This window comes from Punica granatum, chromosome 3, assembly GCF_007655135.1.
Source record: "Punica granatum isolate Tunisia-2019 chromosome 3, ASM765513v2, whole genome shotgun sequence".
Classification (NCBI taxonomy): Eukaryota; Viridiplantae; Streptophyta; class Magnoliopsida; order Myrtales; family Lythraceae; genus Punica; species Punica granatum.
In genome coordinates this window covers 12,674,770-12,694,801 of record NC_045129.1, presented here as the reverse complement: position 1 = coordinate 12,694,801, position 20,032 = coordinate 12,674,770, and the positions used below count along the sequence as shown (strand labels likewise).

The 20,032-nt window shown below is 37.8% G+C and overlaps 3 protein-coding genes across 3 annotated transcripts; 2 read left to right on the top strand and 1 right to left on the bottom strand.

Moving 5' to 3' along the window:
• Positions 1-360: 360 nt before the first annotated feature.
• LOC116200394 lies at positions 361-2,815 on the top strand. The gene is made up of 4 exons (XM_031531240.1): positions 361-738; positions 930-1,846; positions 1,958-2,351; positions 2,429-2,815. Exons 1-4 carry the CDS (start codon positions 361-363, stop codon positions 2,813-2,815), a joined length of 2,076 nt encoding a protein of 691 aa, XP_031387100.1.
• Positions 2,816-7,843: 5,028 nt separating this feature from the next.
• Positions 7,844-10,131, top strand: LOC116201487 (beta-amyrin 28-monooxygenase-like). Its single transcript, XM_031532736.1, has 3 exons — positions 7,844-9,084; positions 9,330-9,517; positions 9,597-10,131. Exons 1-3 carry the CDS (start codon positions 8,085-8,087, stop codon positions 9,891-9,893), a joined length of 1,485 nt encoding a protein of 494 aa, XP_031388596.1. The 5' UTR covers positions 7,844-8,084; the 3' UTR covers positions 9,894-10,131.
• A 2,588-nt stretch (positions 10,132-12,719) lies between these two features.
• Positions 12,720-13,432, bottom strand: LOC116200393. Its single transcript, XM_031531239.1, has 2 exons — positions 13,228-13,432; positions 12,720-13,105 (listed from the first exon to the last, which is right to left on the bottom strand). The coding sequence occupies exons 1-2, from the start codon at positions 13,430-13,432 to the stop codon at positions 12,720-12,722; spliced, it is 591 nt and encodes a 196-aa protein (XP_031387099.1).
• Positions 13,433-20,032: the final 6,600 nt, after the last annotated feature.

Sequence of the window (20,032 nt, the reverse complement as noted above, 5' to 3'; positions counted from 1 at the left end):
CTGATGGAATTGCTTATGTTATTGTACTGAAATTGTGCTAATTTTATGGGTAATCTAGTTGTCTTCATGGTTCCAATCTTCCAGATGAAATTGTGATTTATGTTTCTGAATCTTGGTGATTTCAATTGAATCTTGTGCTGATGAATTTGTTCTAATTGTGGTGATTCTGAAGAAATTGTGCTGATGAAATGAAAGTGCCCATTTGCCCTGTATGTAATAATGCTGATGCCTGATGGAATTGCTTATGTTATTGCACTGAAATTGTGCTAATTTTTTTCCCGCATTGTGCTATAATTTTCTATTGAGTTAGATTTGTTGAGTGAGTGATTATTAAGTTTGGAATCTTTGGATTGAATAGAGATGGCTTCTGCAAGTGGATCTGGGAGTGCATCGGCTAGTAATACTGGGGCAGTAGCCAAATCTAGGAAAAATGCAACTGGAGTTAGAGATGATCCGGCTTGGGCGCACGGTTATGAAGTTCCAGGAGAGAGGCTGAAGATTAAATGTAAATATTGTGACAAGGTAGTTTCTGGAGGTCCCTATAGGTTGAAACATCACTTGGGATGTACCAAGATTAACGTGGCACCTTGTCCAGCTGTTCCTGATGATGTTAAGAATAATATGCTCGCTATTTGTATGCGTTTAGAGGATCTTTCAGTGAAGAAAAAACAAGCTAGTAGTTGTGGTTTAGAAGGTGATGATGTTGTAGATGTTGGTAATGATGATGAAGATGCAGGGGTTAATACAAAGAGAAAGGGAAATGAAACAACTGAAATTTCTAGTTTCTTTAAGAAGAGGAATTTGAACATTCAAAGCAAGCAAAAACAATCAACAATTAATCAGATGATGAAGAAAGATTTGAGAGAGGATGTTTGCATGCAGATTGCTCGTTTTTCTATACAAGTGCAATTCCATTTAATTGTGTCAAGAATCCTGAGTTTGAAAAGATGTGTCATTTGATTGGGAAGTATGGTATTGGATTGAAACCGCCGTCTTATCATGAGCTTAGTGATAAATATTTGAGAAAAGAGGTTGATAATACTATGTCATTGCTTGAGGAGCATAAAGCTATGTGGAGAAAGTCGGGGTGTTCTATAATGTCAGATGGTTGGACTGATAAGAAGAAGAGGTCCATATGCAATTTCTTAGTGAATAGCCCTAAGGGAACAATTTTTTTGACTTCCAGTGACACATCAGACATCTCTAAGACTGCAGTGAAAGTATTTCAGATGATAGATGATATAGTGGAGCAAGTTGGGGAAGAGAACGTGGTTCAAATTGTCACGGATAATGCTGCTAATTACAAGGCAGCAGGTGAGATGCTAATGGAGAAACGGAAGAAGTTATTTTGGACTCCTTGTGCAGCTCATTGCATAGATCTTATGTTAGAGGATTTGGAGAAGAAGATTAAGGTACATGAGCTGACAATAATGAAGGGTAGGAAGATTACGACATTCATTTACTCGAGAACACTTCTCATCACAATGCTGAAGCATTTCACCAAGGGCAAAGATTTGATTAGACCGGCTGTGACTCGCTTTGCCACTGCTTATCTGACTTTGGGATGCCTCTTCGACAATAGAAATGCTCTAAGGACAATGTTTGCATCCAAGCAATGGAAAGGGAGTCGATTTGCGAAGTTAGAAGGTGGAAAGTATGCGGAACGTGTTATTATGGATACCAGATTTTGGAGTAATGTTAATACATGTTTGAAGGCTGCATATCCTCTCATTAAGGTCCTCCGCATGGTGGATTCGGATGAAAAGCCCGCGATGGGCTTTATTTATAATGAGATGGAGAAAGCTAAGCAGAAGATCAAAACAAACTTCAAGGATGATCGGAAGAGGTAAAATTATTTATAAGCTGTTATAACTTATATGCTTAGTCTTTACTTACTTATTTATCATTATATTTGAAATTTGTAAGTATCTAATAATGATTTGTTTCATGATTTTAGCTATGATCCTATTTGGAAAGTTATTGATGAGAGATGGGAGGTTCAACTTCATAGGCCTCTACATGCTGCTGCTTATTACCTGAATCCCCAGTTGCATTTCTCTTCTGAATTTAGAGCTGATAGAGAAGTTATGCGTGGATTATATAAGGTTATGGATCGGATGCTAGATGATGAAGAGAGGGATAAGGTTGATTTGCAGCTAGAGGAATTCAAACATGAAAGAGGACTCTTTGGATTCTCATCTGCAAAGTCTATGAGGTTTAAGAAGACACCGGCAGATTGGTGGGAATCATATGGTGCCGATACCCCAGAGTTGCAAAGATTTAGTATAAGGATATTAAGTTTGACCTGTAGCTCTTCGGGATGTGAGCGTAATTGGAGTGCTTTTGAAATGGTATTTTATGAATATGAATTTCGTTACCTTATCAGAATTCATGTTAATATATCAACTAATTGTTTTGTTTTGCTTAGGTACACACAAAGAGAAGAAATCGGTTGCATCAAAAGAAGATGAATGATTTAGTATTTGTGATGTACAATTTGAAGTTGAAAGATAAGAAGATCAGGAAGCAAGTTGATCTTCAAGTAGAGGACATTTCTTCCGATGATGAATGGATTGTCGAAGATGAGACAGAGAATACCGCAACTTTAAGTCATAATTTTAACTTGCGTTCTCTTGGTCGTGGGGATGATGGTGATGAAGAAAGTGAAGGTATTCAAATTGGCGATGAACATGCAGAGAATATGCGCACACAAGAGCATGGCACGGTTGATGACTTAGAACTTCCCGAAGAAGATGAGTTTGATATTTTGTATGATGATGATGTTGGTGATGATGAAGATTTGGATGAGATTTGATCTATTTGTTCATTTTATGTTATGACTTATGACTTATGTTGTTAACTTTTTTATTTCGGGAGTTTGAGTTATGATTTGAAATTTTGGACCTTGAATTTCGATAATTTGTAACGATATTTTGTGTTTTTATCATTTTATAACTTATTGTTGATTTGTTGGTTAGAATTGATTTTTTTTGCTCAGGAAAATATGTTAAATATATATATATATATATATATATTTTAATTACAGGTAGAATCTTACGATTCACGATTCGAATCGCGATTCACGATTCTACGACCCTCGACCGATTCTAGGTAGAATCGCGATTCTGAAAACCTTGATAATAACTATATCAACAACTTACTGTACATGTATGATGTTTCATTTCGAAAGATAAAATTGAGTTAAATTTTTATATAAATGATTTAGATAAAAAGCTTATCATGTATTAAGTTATTACTTGTTAAGAATGTTTCTTAATTTTTCACAGAGTAAAAACTTTTATGACCTAACATTAGTAAATATGTTTTTGTGCTTTTATGTGGAGAAATAAATTTAGAAAAGGAGCAGAAAAATAGAGAATTACTTTTATAAAAGTAAAAAAGGATTTTCAATTCGACAAGATTGATGACTTGTCTACAATTGCTCGAATATTTATAATTAGTGTTGAGAGATATTGTCCCACCTAGAAAAAATTAATAGTAAATCCTAAGTTTATTAGAAATTGGATTCCGCAATCTATCTGTTTCATGTAGGTTTATGGTAATCCTCTTTTTGGTGTCAGATTGGTGAATCTCTCGCGAGATTGGGTCGTCAGGCGTGCCAGAGTGCAGTTCTAAGGATTATTGCGAAACACCAGCCGTCCTCACCATACTAGTGCATAGCGCCACGATCCCAGAGGCCTGTAAGACTAGTTGGCGGCTGGATGTTAGCGATTATAGGTTGATATTGAATGATATGACCAGATGATAAGGCGACATAAGGATCTGGCATCTAAGGTTCTCCCCAAATACAGGTGCTAAAAATCAAAATATAATGTCGAAATGGCCCAAGAGCCAATCTAGGATGACAATGGGTCACGGCATCACGGCCCACATTGGCCTGTGAATGATAAGGAAGCAAAAAGATGAAGGATAAAAAATTGGTAGGTGTGAAGCCCTTTCGAAAGATAAAGGGTGGGTAAGCACGGAGCTCTTCCAGGAAAATAATGAGAAGTGTAGTAAAAGATAAAGTGCGATAAAAGTAAATGATAGTAAATGCGATTCATCTGTTGCTCGGGGGCTTCTTACAATGAGTGTCTCACTGGTATTTATTCCTCCATCTCGTCTAAATACTATTACTAGGAACTTCTCTGGCCCTTTGAGAGCTGAGATGACCCTATAAAGCCGTCGGATCAATCTACATATCTATATATAATATGTAAAAGTGGAAGAGTAGAATCATGAGAGTTCCATTTGAAAACTCTCAGCTCCTAGTAAGATGTCATTGATTGCTTGAATCATTTCATTTAATAAATTTTAGCTTCGCTTGAATAGACCTCTCCTTTTTAGTTAAATGAAGTTATATAATATTTTATTGGTGTTATATTCAACGAATATTATATTATCTCACTTGATGTAATAAATTAAATCCAAGGTATCTTTTATGTACATAAGATAGTAAAGTATATGATTTTAAATTATTTTAAAATTCATAGATTTTTAATAATTAGTTTCTTTTTAATTATAATAGTGAATATTTATGTCATTAAAATTATGTTATTCACAAGAGGCATTAAATACATATCACTAATCAATGTTGATGGTTATAAGTACATAAGAAGGCTTTATTTTGCCAAATCATGCATAGGTGGCAGCCTTTGGCAATTGCCCAGGCTTTATATGTTATGTATAGATATGTATGGATAAATTAAATTCAAGATATCTTTTATATACATAAGACATTAAAGTATATGATTTAAATTAATTCAAAATTTATAATATTTTTAAAAATTAGATAGCTTTAAGAATACAATATATGCTTCTTACAATTAATTAAAAATAAGATGATCATCTACCTATTATTGGACTTCTACCATGCAATAGCTTAACAACATAAAGCACTTAAATTTAAGTACCCTCTTTTCTTGTTAGGCAATTTAAATGCCGACGTCTATGACCTGTCTACGTCACCTAAATATAGAGGAGTATAAATACAGAGGAAAATATCCATTAAAAGATGGACTAATTATCAATGTTTAAAAAATTGAGATTAAATATGGATCCACATTGCATACACAATTATGCGGTTCATCTAATTTGTTTAGATAAAGACAAATGTTTCAAATTTGAATAATAAAATCACATGATTTCATATTTTTCTCAAATCAAGTTAGTTCATAATTGTTTCAAAATTTAAATGAGATTTGAGGTCAACTTTTTTCTTTTAAAAAAAATTTAAACGTAAGGTTAACATTCAATTACGTAACATTGTTTGGTAGCACTAATTGACCTTAATTATATTTTGCATGCAAACTGTTAAAGATTCTCTCTCTCTTATGCTCAGCATGCTCATTGGAGAAGCAATCGGCCAAACTTACTTGATCGAAGACAGAGGGTAAACGAAGAATTAGGGGCAACTTGAGTTCAATAGGAGAGGACCCAAGTAGAAACTTAATTACAGCACTGGGATTTGTAACAAGAAAGCGCCGCTGAGATTAGGCTTTTGTTTTTATTAACTTTAATTATTTTTCTTAGTGGCATACGTGGTCTTGTTACAACGTCTATGTTGCAACTTTCTGCTTGGACCCTGTCCAATTGAGCTCAAATTGCCCCTAGTTCGTCGATTTGCAATACCTCCTCTGCCCTCTTCACTCTTCAGCTTGTCCAGGGCACGTCTCTGTCTTCGATCAAACGGTTGCTTCTCCGATAAGAAGGCTGAACTTCAAAGAGGAGGGAGGAGACGTTTTAAATCGTTGGCAAGCAGAAGAGACGATAAATTTTTACCAAACAATATTAGTGATAGATTTTCAACTTTTATTTTTAATATTTCTAATTCCAGCCCCAAGTCTCACTTATATTTGAAATAAATGGACGAATTGGCTTGATTTGGAAGCATATAATCACCAGTCATGGAGCCCCTATGTTGCACGGGTTTAAATGTGATCCTTTCTATACTAATTTTATTATATAAATTATTTGTTATAAACTGTTGAAAATAGTAATTTATAATCAATTATAATATAGTAGTAGATATATAATACAAATGGTTATTTAATTTCATGCACAAAATAAGGAAAAAATTATGTAAAAAAAGAACCTTATATAAATCTTGAAAAATTCAATATTGTCAAGATTGTGCATAAAATTTTAAAAGAAAAATAAATTTCTATTCTAGGACATAGTGCGTTGTCGTAGTGTGCCTAACTACTATGAATATTGATAAGGATCAAGAAGGGCCATAATCTTATATGGATTATAATCTGCGTAACCCTAATCCTTAGTAAAGTAAGCATTTATTATCTAGCTTATATTTTTCTGATAAGAGCTTATATTTTTAAATGATTCCAACAGTTAAAATGTTCCAAGATATATATAAGTATGAGGAAGTGTCAATTAGACTGCACCAAATGAATAATTAGCTAGTTATACAAGTACTAATCTCGCGAATAATGTGCTGTGATTTTTACTAATTATAATTACGTATTAGCTTTTCTCACCATATCTTTGTAGGACGGGATCGTTCTAGATGTTCTCACAATCATCACTATGAATAGGATATCCAACAGGACACTTAAATCTGTATCCCACATTGGCCATTGACCTAACTTACATATAATTGTGTAACTCGATTAATAGTTTAATAAATCATTGTCATGTATTCAGAATAAATAACGATGATGATGAAACAATGTAAGAAATAGAAAAAAAATCATTGCCACTAATTATAATTTGGTACTTAAAATTTTAATTGATTTACATAATAATTTATTTATAAGATCAAAACAGATAAATTAATTTATTTTCCTAAGCCTAAAAAAAAGAGTCCTAAATACCAAAACAAAGTGAACACAACATACAAAAGTATAGAAAACTCCCCCTGAATTGATATAAGTGTTCTCCCCCAGTTGTCACTTTAGCTCCTTCCTTCGTCTATGAAACCTTTTTGATCTTGAAAAAGTGCGTGCAATAATAATAATAATAATCATTAAATTGCTGCTTCCTTGGTAGAGACACGGAATTCTTGATCAATTTGGGTAATTAATTGAAAGCCCATCTCGAGTCATCGCTCTTGGCAAAAGCGGTGCAGGTTTTAGCCAATTCAAGGCTCTATGTAAATCCATATCTTCCAATTCAACTTCGGGGTTACAAATTTTTCAGTGGATCTTCTGAAAAGCTTGCATCTTGAGCTAGTTGGGTAGAGGTAATGGTGCCCGGTCCTTCTCGATCTTCCACCTCTGTGGATCTTTTAGTTCTCTAGCTTTTTATTAGTTAATTATTTGCATTTCTATCTTTTGATTTATGATGTGTTTTTCATTTATTTTCAATTTAAAACTTCCTTTAGGGATGATCATCTTATATATTTTTTCGGTGAAAATTTTCGTATATATTTTACTCTAAGCTTATTAAAATTTTAAATTCTTTTTTCTCAAATCTTTTTCCTCAATATTTTTTTTCTAATTTTATTTTTCTTTTACTAGTTCATCATCATCAAACTCGTTTGAACATTTTATTGATTTTCGTCGCAAATATGAGTTTCTGTATTAATAACTATATCAACAACTTACTGTACATGTATGATGTTTCATTTCGAAAGATAAAATTGAGTTAAATTTTTATAAAAATGATTTAGATAAAAAGCTTATCATGTATTAAGTTATTACTTGTTAAGAATGTTTCTTAATTTTTCTCAGAGTAAAATTTTTTATGACCTAACATTAGTAAATATGTTTTTGTGCTTTTATGTGGAGAAATAAATTTAGAAAAGGAGCAGAAAAATAGAGATAAAAATAGAGAATTACTTTTATAAATGATGATGGATTTTTGATTAGAAATATTGATGCAGATTTTGAACACGCAATAAAGCCCCAGTAACATTGCCTTACTTTTCATATTTTCGTTAACATGTCTCCCTCGCTCATAAGTCGAGGCGGACCCTCTTTCCTCTTGTATCATATGGTATAAGTAAACTCTAGCTGGGGGGCTGCTCCTTGTCGATCTCCTTAGTCCTTCCTATACTACACCATTTATATATGTATATATATATGAGTTTGGCTCCTGCAGTTTACAGACCCATCCGAATATAATTAATGGATCTCTTCTACGCTTGCGCGCTTTACGTCGGCATCCTCTATGTCTCCCTCTCTCTCACCATCTACCTCGTCCACAAACATAAAGCAAAAGCTCATGGCACCACCGGCATCCATGACCTCCCACCAGGCAAGACCGGATATTGGCCAATCATCGGGGAGACCCTGGACTATTTCATGGCCGGTCGCAATGATACCCCCGGGAAGTTCGTCACAGACAGGACCAGCAGGTACTCCTCTGATGTCTTCCGGACTTCTCTGCTGGGTGTGGGCAAGAACGTGGCCGTGTTCTGCGGAGCTTCTGGCAACAAGTTCCTCTTCTCCAGTGAGAGCAAGTACGTCACCGGGTGGTGGCCTCGCTCCATCAAGATGGTCGCGGAGTTCCCCGACCCCGACAGTGTGGATGGCTACTCAACTGACGATTCATCCGCCAAAATCCGGAGGTTCATTCTCGAGTTCGTGAGGCCTGAAGCGCTCCAGCGTTACATACCTATCATGGACTCCATGGCAAAGCAGCACCTCGAAGCTGATTGGGCCCCTTATGAGGAAGTCAGGGCCTTCCCACTGCTAATGAAGTACACCTTTGCCTTGTCCTGTCGTTTCTTAATGGGCATCCAGGATCCCACTTTCGTCACTAGGCTTGGGAACATGTTTGCGCTGGTCTCCTCCGGCATCCTGTCGGTGCCCATAAACTTTCCAGGGACAGCTCACTACAAGGCAATCCAAGCAGGGAAGAGCATCCGCTTTGATCTGCTGCCCATAATAAAGAGGAGGAAAAGGGAGATTATGGAGAACAAGGACACGGCCGTGGCGAAGGACTTGCTGTCTAAGATGCTGCTTGCGGAGGATGAGAATGGCCGGCCAGTCATGAAGGAGACTGAGATTGGTAATACGATAATATCCAAACTCCTTGCAAGCCAAGATTCGAGCAGTACCACGATCATGTTTGTGGTGAAATATCTTGCCGAGTACCCCGACGTCTACAAGCAGGTCTGGAAAGGTAAAACTCAGCGTTCATATGTAGTTAGGCATCTGCTCCCTTGGCCGTGGCTCCTCTTCCTTCATATATATTCCAGTGTCATATTGATTTTTATAATTTGAAGCTTGCTCAGCTGCAGATCGCTGATCGAGTGAAAATTTATGTAGGTGAGGTGCAAAAGTCGATGAGGAAATAGGCGTTATTAATTAATGAATAGAAAGCACATAAAACTAACGGACTATTCCCTCTTTGTTGTCGGGGTCCAGAGCAAAAGGAAATTGCGAGGAGCAAAGGCCGCGATGAGTTACTCAACTGGGAAGACGTACAGAAGATGAGGTACTCCTGGATGGTTGCCTGCGAGGTCCTGAGGCTGTCTCCACCTGGTCCAGGTGCCTTCCGAAGGGTGATAACGGACTTCAGTTACTCAGGCTTTACCATTCCCAAGGGTTGGAAGGTTCGCTATAAATTATTTTCTGGGGTCGTTCATCATTTATTTGGATACATTACTGTGTTAACGTACGGTTTTCTTGCAGGCTCATTGGAATGTATACTCCACGCACCTGAACCCCAGATATTTCCCTGATCCAGAGAAGTTTGATCCTTCAAGATTCGAGGGGAGAGGGCCTGCGCCGTTCACTTTTGTACCCTTTGGAGGAGGACCCCGTATGTGCCCAGGGAAGGAGTATGCCAGGGTGCAGATACTTGTTTTCATGCACAATCTGGTGATCAAGTTCAGATGGAAGAAAGCTATCCCCGATGAGAAAATCATCTACAACCCTCTTCCGGTCCCTGCCAGCGGTCTTCCTATTCACATTGAACCTCGTATCTAAGCCAAGAACTACATATGACGATGATCAGTTCAATGATTCCATAGACCCATATATAAATGTGTGCGTCTCTCTATGTGTGTGGCCATGGTCCAATGGATTTAGGAATTCTCTCAAGTTGTCATTTTCTTTTAAAATCCATGAAAATTGCAATAAGAAAGACAATGGGGAGTTGTGTGCAATTAAGCTGTATTCCAGATCATTGGACGAAAGTCCAGTTGTTCTATTTTGGCTTAATTAAATCCATATCAATCAAAAGATAGTGTAACGTAATAGCGCAAGTCTTCGCCTGTTGATCTACAGATCGCAGGTTCGATATCTAGTGTAATTAATCGTGTTCCTTTATTAGTTATTTATGATTTTTTTTTCGTTGTACTTGACATTGAACCTCCCTTATAATAATAAAAAATTCAAAAAGATCAATTCACTCAAAAAATAAAATCCAAAAGATCAATTAGTCACTCCAATAACATCTTATTATTGGCAACTGTATGGCTGAACACCCACCCATCTACTTTAGATTAAGTAGACCGCTGGGCATATGCGCAGACTAAAAAAATTATTGTTATAATTCTTTTATTATAACCTCTATGCAAATAACTTTTTTTTTGTTTATTGTCTTACATTTCTATGTCATTTTATGAACACAATCTCTCATTTTGATTAGTTGGGTCATCTAATACTCAATCCACTGTAAAAATATATCAATTCTTGATGATATAAAAAATCCTCAAGCGAATATATTTTATTTCATTCAACCAACAAAAAAATAAGAATAAAAAATGCACTAGATATTTCAATATTTTACATGATTGTATGAGATAGTTCATTAGTTGTCAGAACAAAAATTGTCAAAAGGAATTTTTATCTTATATATCCCATGATTTCACATTTTTTAAAATATATAATATCCTTTAAAAATTATTAAAAATGTCTAATGGTTTACATTTTGTTCCAAATCTATCCGAGCGTTATATTTTCCGTTGACATCTAATGGTCGTGCTGACATGACACGTTTGAAAATCAACGGCTTCTATGTGGAACATTTGTGGGGACATTTTTACTCACATTAAAAAATGAAAAAGTTTTTAAATTTTTATCATTCATTCAAACGATTGCAAAGAGAATGAGACATTGTCGTTTTAAGATGTGGAAGCATCTGAACGCGTAAACCTCCGGTGAAGGAGATGCAAACGCCAGAATCTCAGCTACCGTCTTTATCGGCAACGTACAGTGCTGAATGCGCTATCGATTCGAGCGCACCAATGACTCTAATTTGTTGCCTTTTCCGATCAAACAATGTCCCCATTCCCAAATTCTGATCGTAAAAACCCGAAAAAATAATTGAAGATTTTTTGAAATAGAAATCAGCAGACGAAATAGGTTCAGAGACGGTTGATTATGAGTATCATCAAAGGGTTTCAAAGTGTGATGGTATTTGCTAATCGGTCGTCACTACCTCCGAATCACGTTAAAATAATAATAATAATAATAATAATAATAATAATAATAATAATAAATTCAAATCATTTGCAGAAAGACATGAATGAAGAGTCTTGAACTTGAAAAGGAAAATCATGTGCAAATGGAGAAATCAGAAAGCAAATAATAATAATAATAATAATCACAGGCCATCCCCAAATCAAAGACTCTCGGGTGGGTAAGATTCATCGCAACTGATGAACCAGTCCATTGCCAGAGATGAGAACTTACTGCAAGAATCTGAGCGATGTCCATAAACATTGGGTCTGTCAATGGCAATAATGTTGGGCTAAAAGCCCGTAGCTTTGAAGACTCTTATATCGGTTCTCCGCCCAGAAGTAATTAGGGACCGTTTAGTTCGGGGTCCGGAAACGGACTGAGGCGGAATGGGCGGAATTGAAAACTGAATGACAATTTTTCAGTTTTGTTTGGCTCAATAAGGAATTGAAATTCAATTCTGTTGCTTCTGTTTGGTTCATTGCTTACTGAATCGGAATCAATGTTCATCATTTCGTAATTATTAGTAATATATCCCGCGTCCCATCTTCAAACAGATTATCTTATGTATATATATAAGAAAAACATTAAAGTGAGACAGTGATATGCACGAACACTAACATGCGAAATTCCGTCCAAGAAAGAACACAGTCAATGATAGTAACCCAGCATGAACGTTCTCCTATGCTTTCGAAATCCAACAGCATTATAATAAGCAAACGAAAGACAGTGGCCAAAAGAGTATCGAAGTTCGAACTACGAGCTTCACTACAACTCATGGTTGTTTCTCCCATCCGACAAGTTGATAATATCAACATCCATGTCCTCAAGTTTTCCAAGAAACGAACACGAAAGACAACAATACCCATTTACCCTAAACAAGGCATTAAAACCTAATCAAAATAAATGATTTGTAAGTTGAAAATGTCAGCTTTTAATTTCCAGATAAGAATCTAGCCAAACCACATAATCATCCTTTTCTTTCCTAATCAATTCGAAGAATTAAGGGAAATCAAACTTACCAGACAAAAGCCTGTTAATGAAATTACCGAAATCGCAGACCCTTTACTATCTAGAACTCTTTTGATGCCAATAGAGGCAGGGGACACAACTTTTCAGCATTCTCAAAGAATATACATTTGAAGAACTACTTTAACTACAGACAGCTGTTGTTGTGGAGGCATCATCATCATCACTATCGAAGACGTGTTTCCGAGGATGCCCTGGCCCGAGCCATTGAACATAGCATTCTATGGAACAGGGTTGAAGCCATGCATCTGTTCACACTTATCCATGGTACCCATATCGATGTGGTGGATTGAAAATGATGTAGACAGTGGAAAGCTCCTGTTATGAGCCGGGACGGTGAGTGAGTGAGTAGTTGTAGTAGTAGTTGTTCTCATTGTGATGATTTGCAAGGATGCTGTTGCTATTGCTGGTGTTGGCCGAAGAGTCCCCGACTTTGGACCACATCATCGAATTATTAATCATCATGTTTGGGTCCATTAATGGAGGCAAGTAAGGGATCGCCAGCTGTTGGAACTCCAGAGGAGGCTTTATCCCGTCCAACGGCATGTAATCATCCATATGCATATGGACTGAATTGTCGTACTTGAAGTCATCCATCTGCATCGGGACCATCCCCGATGTATTCATCACAGCGCTCTCCTTGGCTGCTAAGTGTCGCTTTTTCATACCTCCAGTTTCATCCTCAGCCCGGACAGCCCCGTTTGAAGCTGATCTTGTGAGAGGCCATTGAGCAAATCCTCCGAGCTTGGGTACTTGGCAACCCAGTTGACAGACCGGACCTTGGCTAGCTATTTGTCTGCTTTCCACTTTCGACTCATGAAATATTCACGGAGGTCCTTGGCATGCTTTTTGCACCGATCGACACCCTCGCTGAAGTACTGATCGATAACTTGCTTGACCCTCTCGGGATCGACTCCACAAAGGATTGAAAACTCCTCTAACTTCTTCATCAGCCCCTTCTTCCGTTTCTCGAAGGTTGTCCTGCGTAAGCTGTCCTTGGTGAGGAATTTGAGCACCAATTTCCCGTGTCCCATCTTCAAATAGATTATCTTATGTATACATATATGTAAGAATAACATTAAAGTGAGACAGTGATATGCACGAACAGTAACATGCGAAATTCCGTCTAAGAAAGAACAGAGTAAATGACAGTAACCCAGCATGAATGTTCTCCTATACTTTCGAAATCCAATAGCATTATAATAAGGAAACGAAAGACAGTGGCCAAAAGAGTATCGAAGTTCGAACTACAAGCTTCACTACAACTCATGGTTGTTTCTCCCATCCGACAAGTTGATAATATCCACATCCATGTCCTCAAGTTTTCCAAGAAACAAACACGAAGACAACAATACCCATTTACCCTAAACAAGGCATTAACACCTTTGCTGTTTCCAAAAGGTGAGAAAACGAAGATATAACCGATTAAAGAACAATGGAGGAAGAGTGTCGAGCTAAATAACTTTAGTTTGATTAATAATAGCAAACAGAGTAATTAAAAGAAAACCATTAAAGAAATCGGAAGTCTTTACAGTAACAGAACATAGAAGTTCAATAATGGCAGGAGCAATTATCGTACCTTAGTGCTGTATTATCCTCCCTCGAAGCTCGCAAAGGCCTACAGGTTGGCCTGCGAAGATCTAATCGCCCGCTTGTCGGAGGAAGAGGAGGTGATATCACTCAAAACCCTTCTAAGGCAAAGGCTAGAGAGTGCAAAGAAGAGGCTTAATCAGAGAAGGAATTAGCGGCCCTGCTGCCAAGGTTGTCAGAATTGCGATTCTATTTAGGATCGGTTAAGGGTCGTAAAATCGTGAATCGTAAGATTCTACCTATAATTAAAAAAAAACATATATATATATATACACCAAATGTCATATCAGAAATAGTAGAAGTAAACATCAAATGATAAATTTTGATGCTTCCCACTTCATTCGTCAAAATTAGATGGTTTAGTCTTTACAAGAGAGCGCTCCCACTATAACAACCTCTAATGAAAATTGATATAATACCGTGGTCATTGGTCTTGTAGGCGAAGCTGCTTTTCCTTCCTAACTTTTTGTTAGTCTGTCCCTTCTTGGAATCATCTTTCTCTAAAATTGGAAAAAATTTCAGCCTAAATCATCTCAAACCAGATGACAATCAGGAATTGATCGGAATCCAATTCGAAACAGTTCCAGAAACTTTTCAGGTCCCTATCACTTACAACCAGGAGACAAGTTTCAAACTTTTCATAAAATAAGAGTACCAATGAGCAATACTGTCGCACAATGAGAAAGATGAGGAGGGAGAGAGATGTGACATACGACTTTGGTCTGATTCTACGATTATGTGATTTGAATCGCGATTCAGCCACGATTCTACCTTCCCGATTCATGCCATGGAATTGAAATCGCTAACTACCCCTTGAATCGTAGAATCGTAAGATTCTACGATTCGAATTACGATTCTAACAACAATGCTGCTGTTGCTACTACTGCTGCTATAGGATTAGATGAACAACATCGCCCCAAACCCATTAATGGTGGGATCATCACTACTCGGCGAGTTTGAACACCATGGATTAATATTCCACTAGCCGATGCCAACCCACTCTTTATATGTGCTGGCCACTACTGCCGGACTGTATTACAGGCACAAACCATGGCCCAGTGATGATCAGATTCTGCCGCCTACTCTGTTCTAGTATGCAGTTAATGATGATCATCCTTATTCGTATGTTGTTCAGAATCATATGCATGTTAATAATGCTAGTCTTCCTCCTCCACCATTCAATTAATTCCACGCTGCACATCAACCCAAGTGACAGTCTACAGTACATATATCCATTAATAGTTAGGGTATCTAGCTATAGATAGATCGATTTAGAGGTTCATCCGTTTACATTCAATTGTTGTGATTATTTGTTAGGGTTTTTAGCTTAGATTCGGGGGAGATTGCTGCTCGAGCTAATCGGATAGAGAAACTAACCAAGAAATTAATGACATCATTCGATTTGCATCGATTGGTCGTTGTACATCAATTGCATCTTCTGTGGAAGGAAATTCCATCAATTACACCCTCCACTAAAAGAAATTACGTCAATTAAGTTATTGGTACATCAATTAGGTCTTTCCGTCATCATGGTATCAAATATGACGTTAATTGTAGAGCATATTACATCGTTAGGTCATTACTTTGTTTTTTTAAAAAAATTTTCCTTCCTGTCTAATAGAAGAAAAATTAAGAGAAAACGAAAAATGGGGGCTTTAAAAAGACGCCAAAATGGCGTCATTTTTAGGGATGGACCCAAAATGATGTCGTTTTGTCATTTTAAAAAGGTTAAAATGACGTCATATTGAGTCCACCACTTAAAATGACGTCGTTTTGTCATCTTTTAGAAAACAAAAAAAAAATTTGAAGGGAGCCCCTGTTGGAGTTCACCCTTGTTCCTTATATTTTTTGAAATAGAGGAAAAACAGAGGGAACATAAGAGAGAGCTTCAGTGGGGTCTCCCTCGCTGACAACGTGCCCGTTGGGTACTAAACCCTCCGTTGACCTCCCCCGACAAGGGAGCCCACATCGTCCCCCACTGTTTTTTTCTTTATATTTCTGTTATAAAAAGAAAAAATGATAATAAAAAAAAGTAAGGATCTAAACGGTGTAACATACTTCTTAGTTAACACTGTCAGATGAATTTTGACAGAAGGACCTAATTGATGTACCACAAAAGACCTGCTTGATTTATATTGCGGCATAAAGGACCCACCCTATTTAGTGGATGATGTAATTGATGTAACTTCCTTCCGTTGAGGATGTAATTTCATTCAGTAGAGGATATAACTAATGTAATTTCATTCAGTGGACGATGAAATTGATGTAAGAAGGACCTATTTGATGTAAATTGGAAAAGTAGGGGATCAAATTGATGCAAACCGAAAAATTCAAGGACCAAATTGATGCAAAAAATAAGTCAGAAATCTCATTTACGTAACCTGTGAAAGCGAGGGACCAAATTACCGATTGACTCTTGAGATTATGGACACGGACAAATCCAATAGTATTCAAACAGACAGGCTCAAATTATATAAATGAAAATTTTTAGTTTCTGCTTTTAGAAAAGAAAAATGATTTATCATCATAGTTATCTCACCAAGGAATATTAACATTTTGACCATTTAAGAATTTGTCGATGAATGCATATAATTTTTTCCGATTACAAGGGAGACCCATGAACCTAGTACAATGAAATAGAAATCCTAAATATCTAATAACGGGACACGGGTAGTTTCACCTGAGTATTGAACCAAGAACCTCTTGGTCACCAAGCAAAGGCGTTCCCCACTATACTATACTCTCTTTGATGAATGCATATAATTTAATCATCAAGGAATAGAAATAAAGAACAGAAACGTGCAAATCTAAGGAAAATTTCGTGACTTATGCTATGAAATTATATGGTTGATAGTTCTCAACATGATTAAAACAAAGATGAAAAGAAATAAAAGAGCAAAGGTAAAGATCGTGCAAGTTCAAGAGGAATAAATTTTTTGTAGTTTCTGCAAATCAACATGTACGTTGGACATATTGTGATAAATTATATTTCTCCGTAAGTTGTAATTTCACTTCATGAAACTAGTATTATATGCAAGGCAATTCTTCAAATTTTTATCACAATTGAGATAATAACTAACGGTGTTAGCATTTGAAGTTAATGTACGATTAAAAAATCCTTCAAAAAACAATAACGGCCATTGATAACGACGAGAAAAAAAAACATCTTGAATCAACCTAAAATAAAAATAAAAACATCTTGAAAATATTTAAGGAAATTAGTGTATGAAAGGGTTGTATAAAATGTGATATATATATATATATGTACGTCAATTTTAGGAAATAATATAAACTATGCGTGTGTAGGTTAAGATACTCTCTATGATATTATTTCCTAAAATGAGCATAATTAATTAGCTGGCAAGAAAAATTATCATTGGCTCACTTCCTTATATGTACACACACATAATATGCAAGAACACGCGGTCACGCTCCACCATCCCCTTTCTATCATATCTAATTTCTCTCGGCTCGATCAAGCCGAGAAAGATTGGATAATGGCAAGACCGCCATGTCTCTCGGCTCGATCAAGTCTAGACTTGGGCCTGATCTTGCCAAGATCTTGTCGGATTTGTCTGAATCCGACCCGTTGAAGCCGGCACCTGGGCCGACATACCCAGATTCGGCCAAATGTTGCTGAAATCAGCTAGATCTTGGCTTAGAGGAGTGTATCCTCATACTAGATGACTTCCTCTTGCATCCTCTTGCAAGTGACTTGAGGCTTTAAACCAATTTTCTGTAAACAATTTTAATCGAAAGACAATATTGGTAACTAATTGAGAAATACAAAATCACCACCTCACCTCATCCAATTTTTAGTGCTCCTGTGCATTTCGACACAGGTGCAGCCAGCTAAAACTGGATCTACATATGGGTTGATTTACAAGCCCTGGCTTTGATGCCTAAAGACAAGACGATGTTCAGCTCGTGAACATCTTTTTTTTTTTTTTGGGGGGGGGGACCCCTCATGTTCATAACCACCTTTGATCAACGTAAATATCAAGAAAAAAATCATTTCAATAAACATATTACCAGAGATAACTTTAAGATACACAATACATCAACATCAACTTCATTGTTTGTGGTTTAAGGTGTTTTACTCTAACCGTCTCTGCTGCAGCCAATCGGTAAAATCATCCCCTTGGGGATCCTAAGCAAAACCAACATGCTTCTTTTATAAAAAGAAAAAAAGCCTCAGTGGCCCCTCCCATCCCGCATAATTAGGATTCCTCCCCGCAGATTCCCATGATATTTGCTTCTCCATCAAACTTGGATGGATTTCCTTACTACCTCAGGCAAATTAGGATTTGCGTGGCATTTGGTTCTCTGGATTTGAATTGGAGGGGATTAGAATTGATAGAGAAAAGAATTTGAAGGGAGTAGGATTGAAATCCTGAAAAAAATTTGTTTATTCCGTTGAAGAGAATAACAAAACTAAGAATCGAATTTTACATTTTGATTTGGAATGTATACCCCTGCATTTTAAAAAAATTGATGTAAAATAATAAATACGGTTCAAAAGATGAACAGTATCCACGGGTCGATACTAATGGAAGCATCGGAAACCATGCTAATTCACCATGAGCTCAAGGCAACCTCGACCCCATGAATCCCGAGCCACGACGAGGTTGACCGAGGATTAGTACCTCATGAAAGCCCTTGTAATTGAAGTGACCTTCGTGAGGTTGTCGGCCCCTGACGAGGCCATTGGAGAAACGGGCACTTGAGGACGAGCATGCTTGAGCTCCCTACCACTACCTCACCGTGAACCTCGAGGGCTCACGACGAGCCTCGTCGTGGGTTGTATCGCGAGCTAGGGTTTCTGGTGGAGGGCGATGGGCAAAGGTCCTCATGTGGAGAGTTCGGTATGATCTCAGAGGCTTCGAGAGGTTGTCGAGCCTCCTTGAGGGTCGCCATGTTCTCGGAAACCTCACAACGAGCTCGTTCCACGATGGACTCGCGAGCTCTCATGGCGATGGAGCTTTGGTGGTCAAGATGGGGGCAGACGGTGACAGTGCAGCTTTGATGGTTTGAGATGGCAGCGACTTTGTAAAGAAAATTGGAAAAGGGACGAGGGTGTTTCAGTAATCTGACCATAGATTCCCAGTTCGAACTGACGAGCAATGGCCAACTTAGGTTGGAGCCATATTTGCAAATCGTTATTTTCACAGAATAGTGTTGGATTGGGAATAACGATTCTGAGCCTAAAATAATAACCAAACGCGGGCTTTACCATTCTGTCGGGATTGGGCTGGATCTGCTTTCTAATTCCGCCCAACCAAACGGGCCGTTGAGTCCTATTATAAAAGATGTGGGTAACAAGTCCATTCCTCCCAAAGGGGATTGAATTTAGACAATGGGTCGGGGGAGATTGGCGCTCAAGCTAATCGGGAAGGAGAAGTCGAGGAGGGTGACATTCGAAAAGAGGAAGAGCAGCTTGTTGAAGAAGGTTAATGAATTCTCGATTCTGTGCGGAGTGATAATCTACGGCACTCCGACGATCAACGACCGCCCTGATGTGCCGAAAATCTGCCCCCCAAACCCCGACGAGGTTGCCCGGATCATCGATCGCTAGAAGAACGAGGTGGACACTGGCTGTCGCCGTGCAAAGAAGATCAGGGGCGCTGTCGTGGGTCTTGATGAGTACTTTCTGGACCGGCGGAGGAAGCTTGGCACGTAGCTCGCGAAGGCCCGCAGGTCGGCCTGCGAAGATCTAATCGCTCGCTTGTCGGAAGAAGAAGAGGTGATATCGCTCAAAACCCTTCTAGGGCACAAGCTAGAGAGTGCAAAGAAGAGTCTTGAGGCCAAGAAATAAGAGAAGAAATTAGAGACCCTGCTGCTGCTGCAGGATCAGACGAATAACATCGCCCTAAACCCATTAATGGAGGGATCATCACCATGGTTCTTAGAATCATGATTCGAATCGTAGAATCGTACGATTCTACGATTCTAGGGGGTCATGCGATTCCGATACTATGGGCTGAATCGCAAACTGTTGAATCGGGCCTGAATCGGGCCTTGAATCGCTAAATCGCGGAATCGGG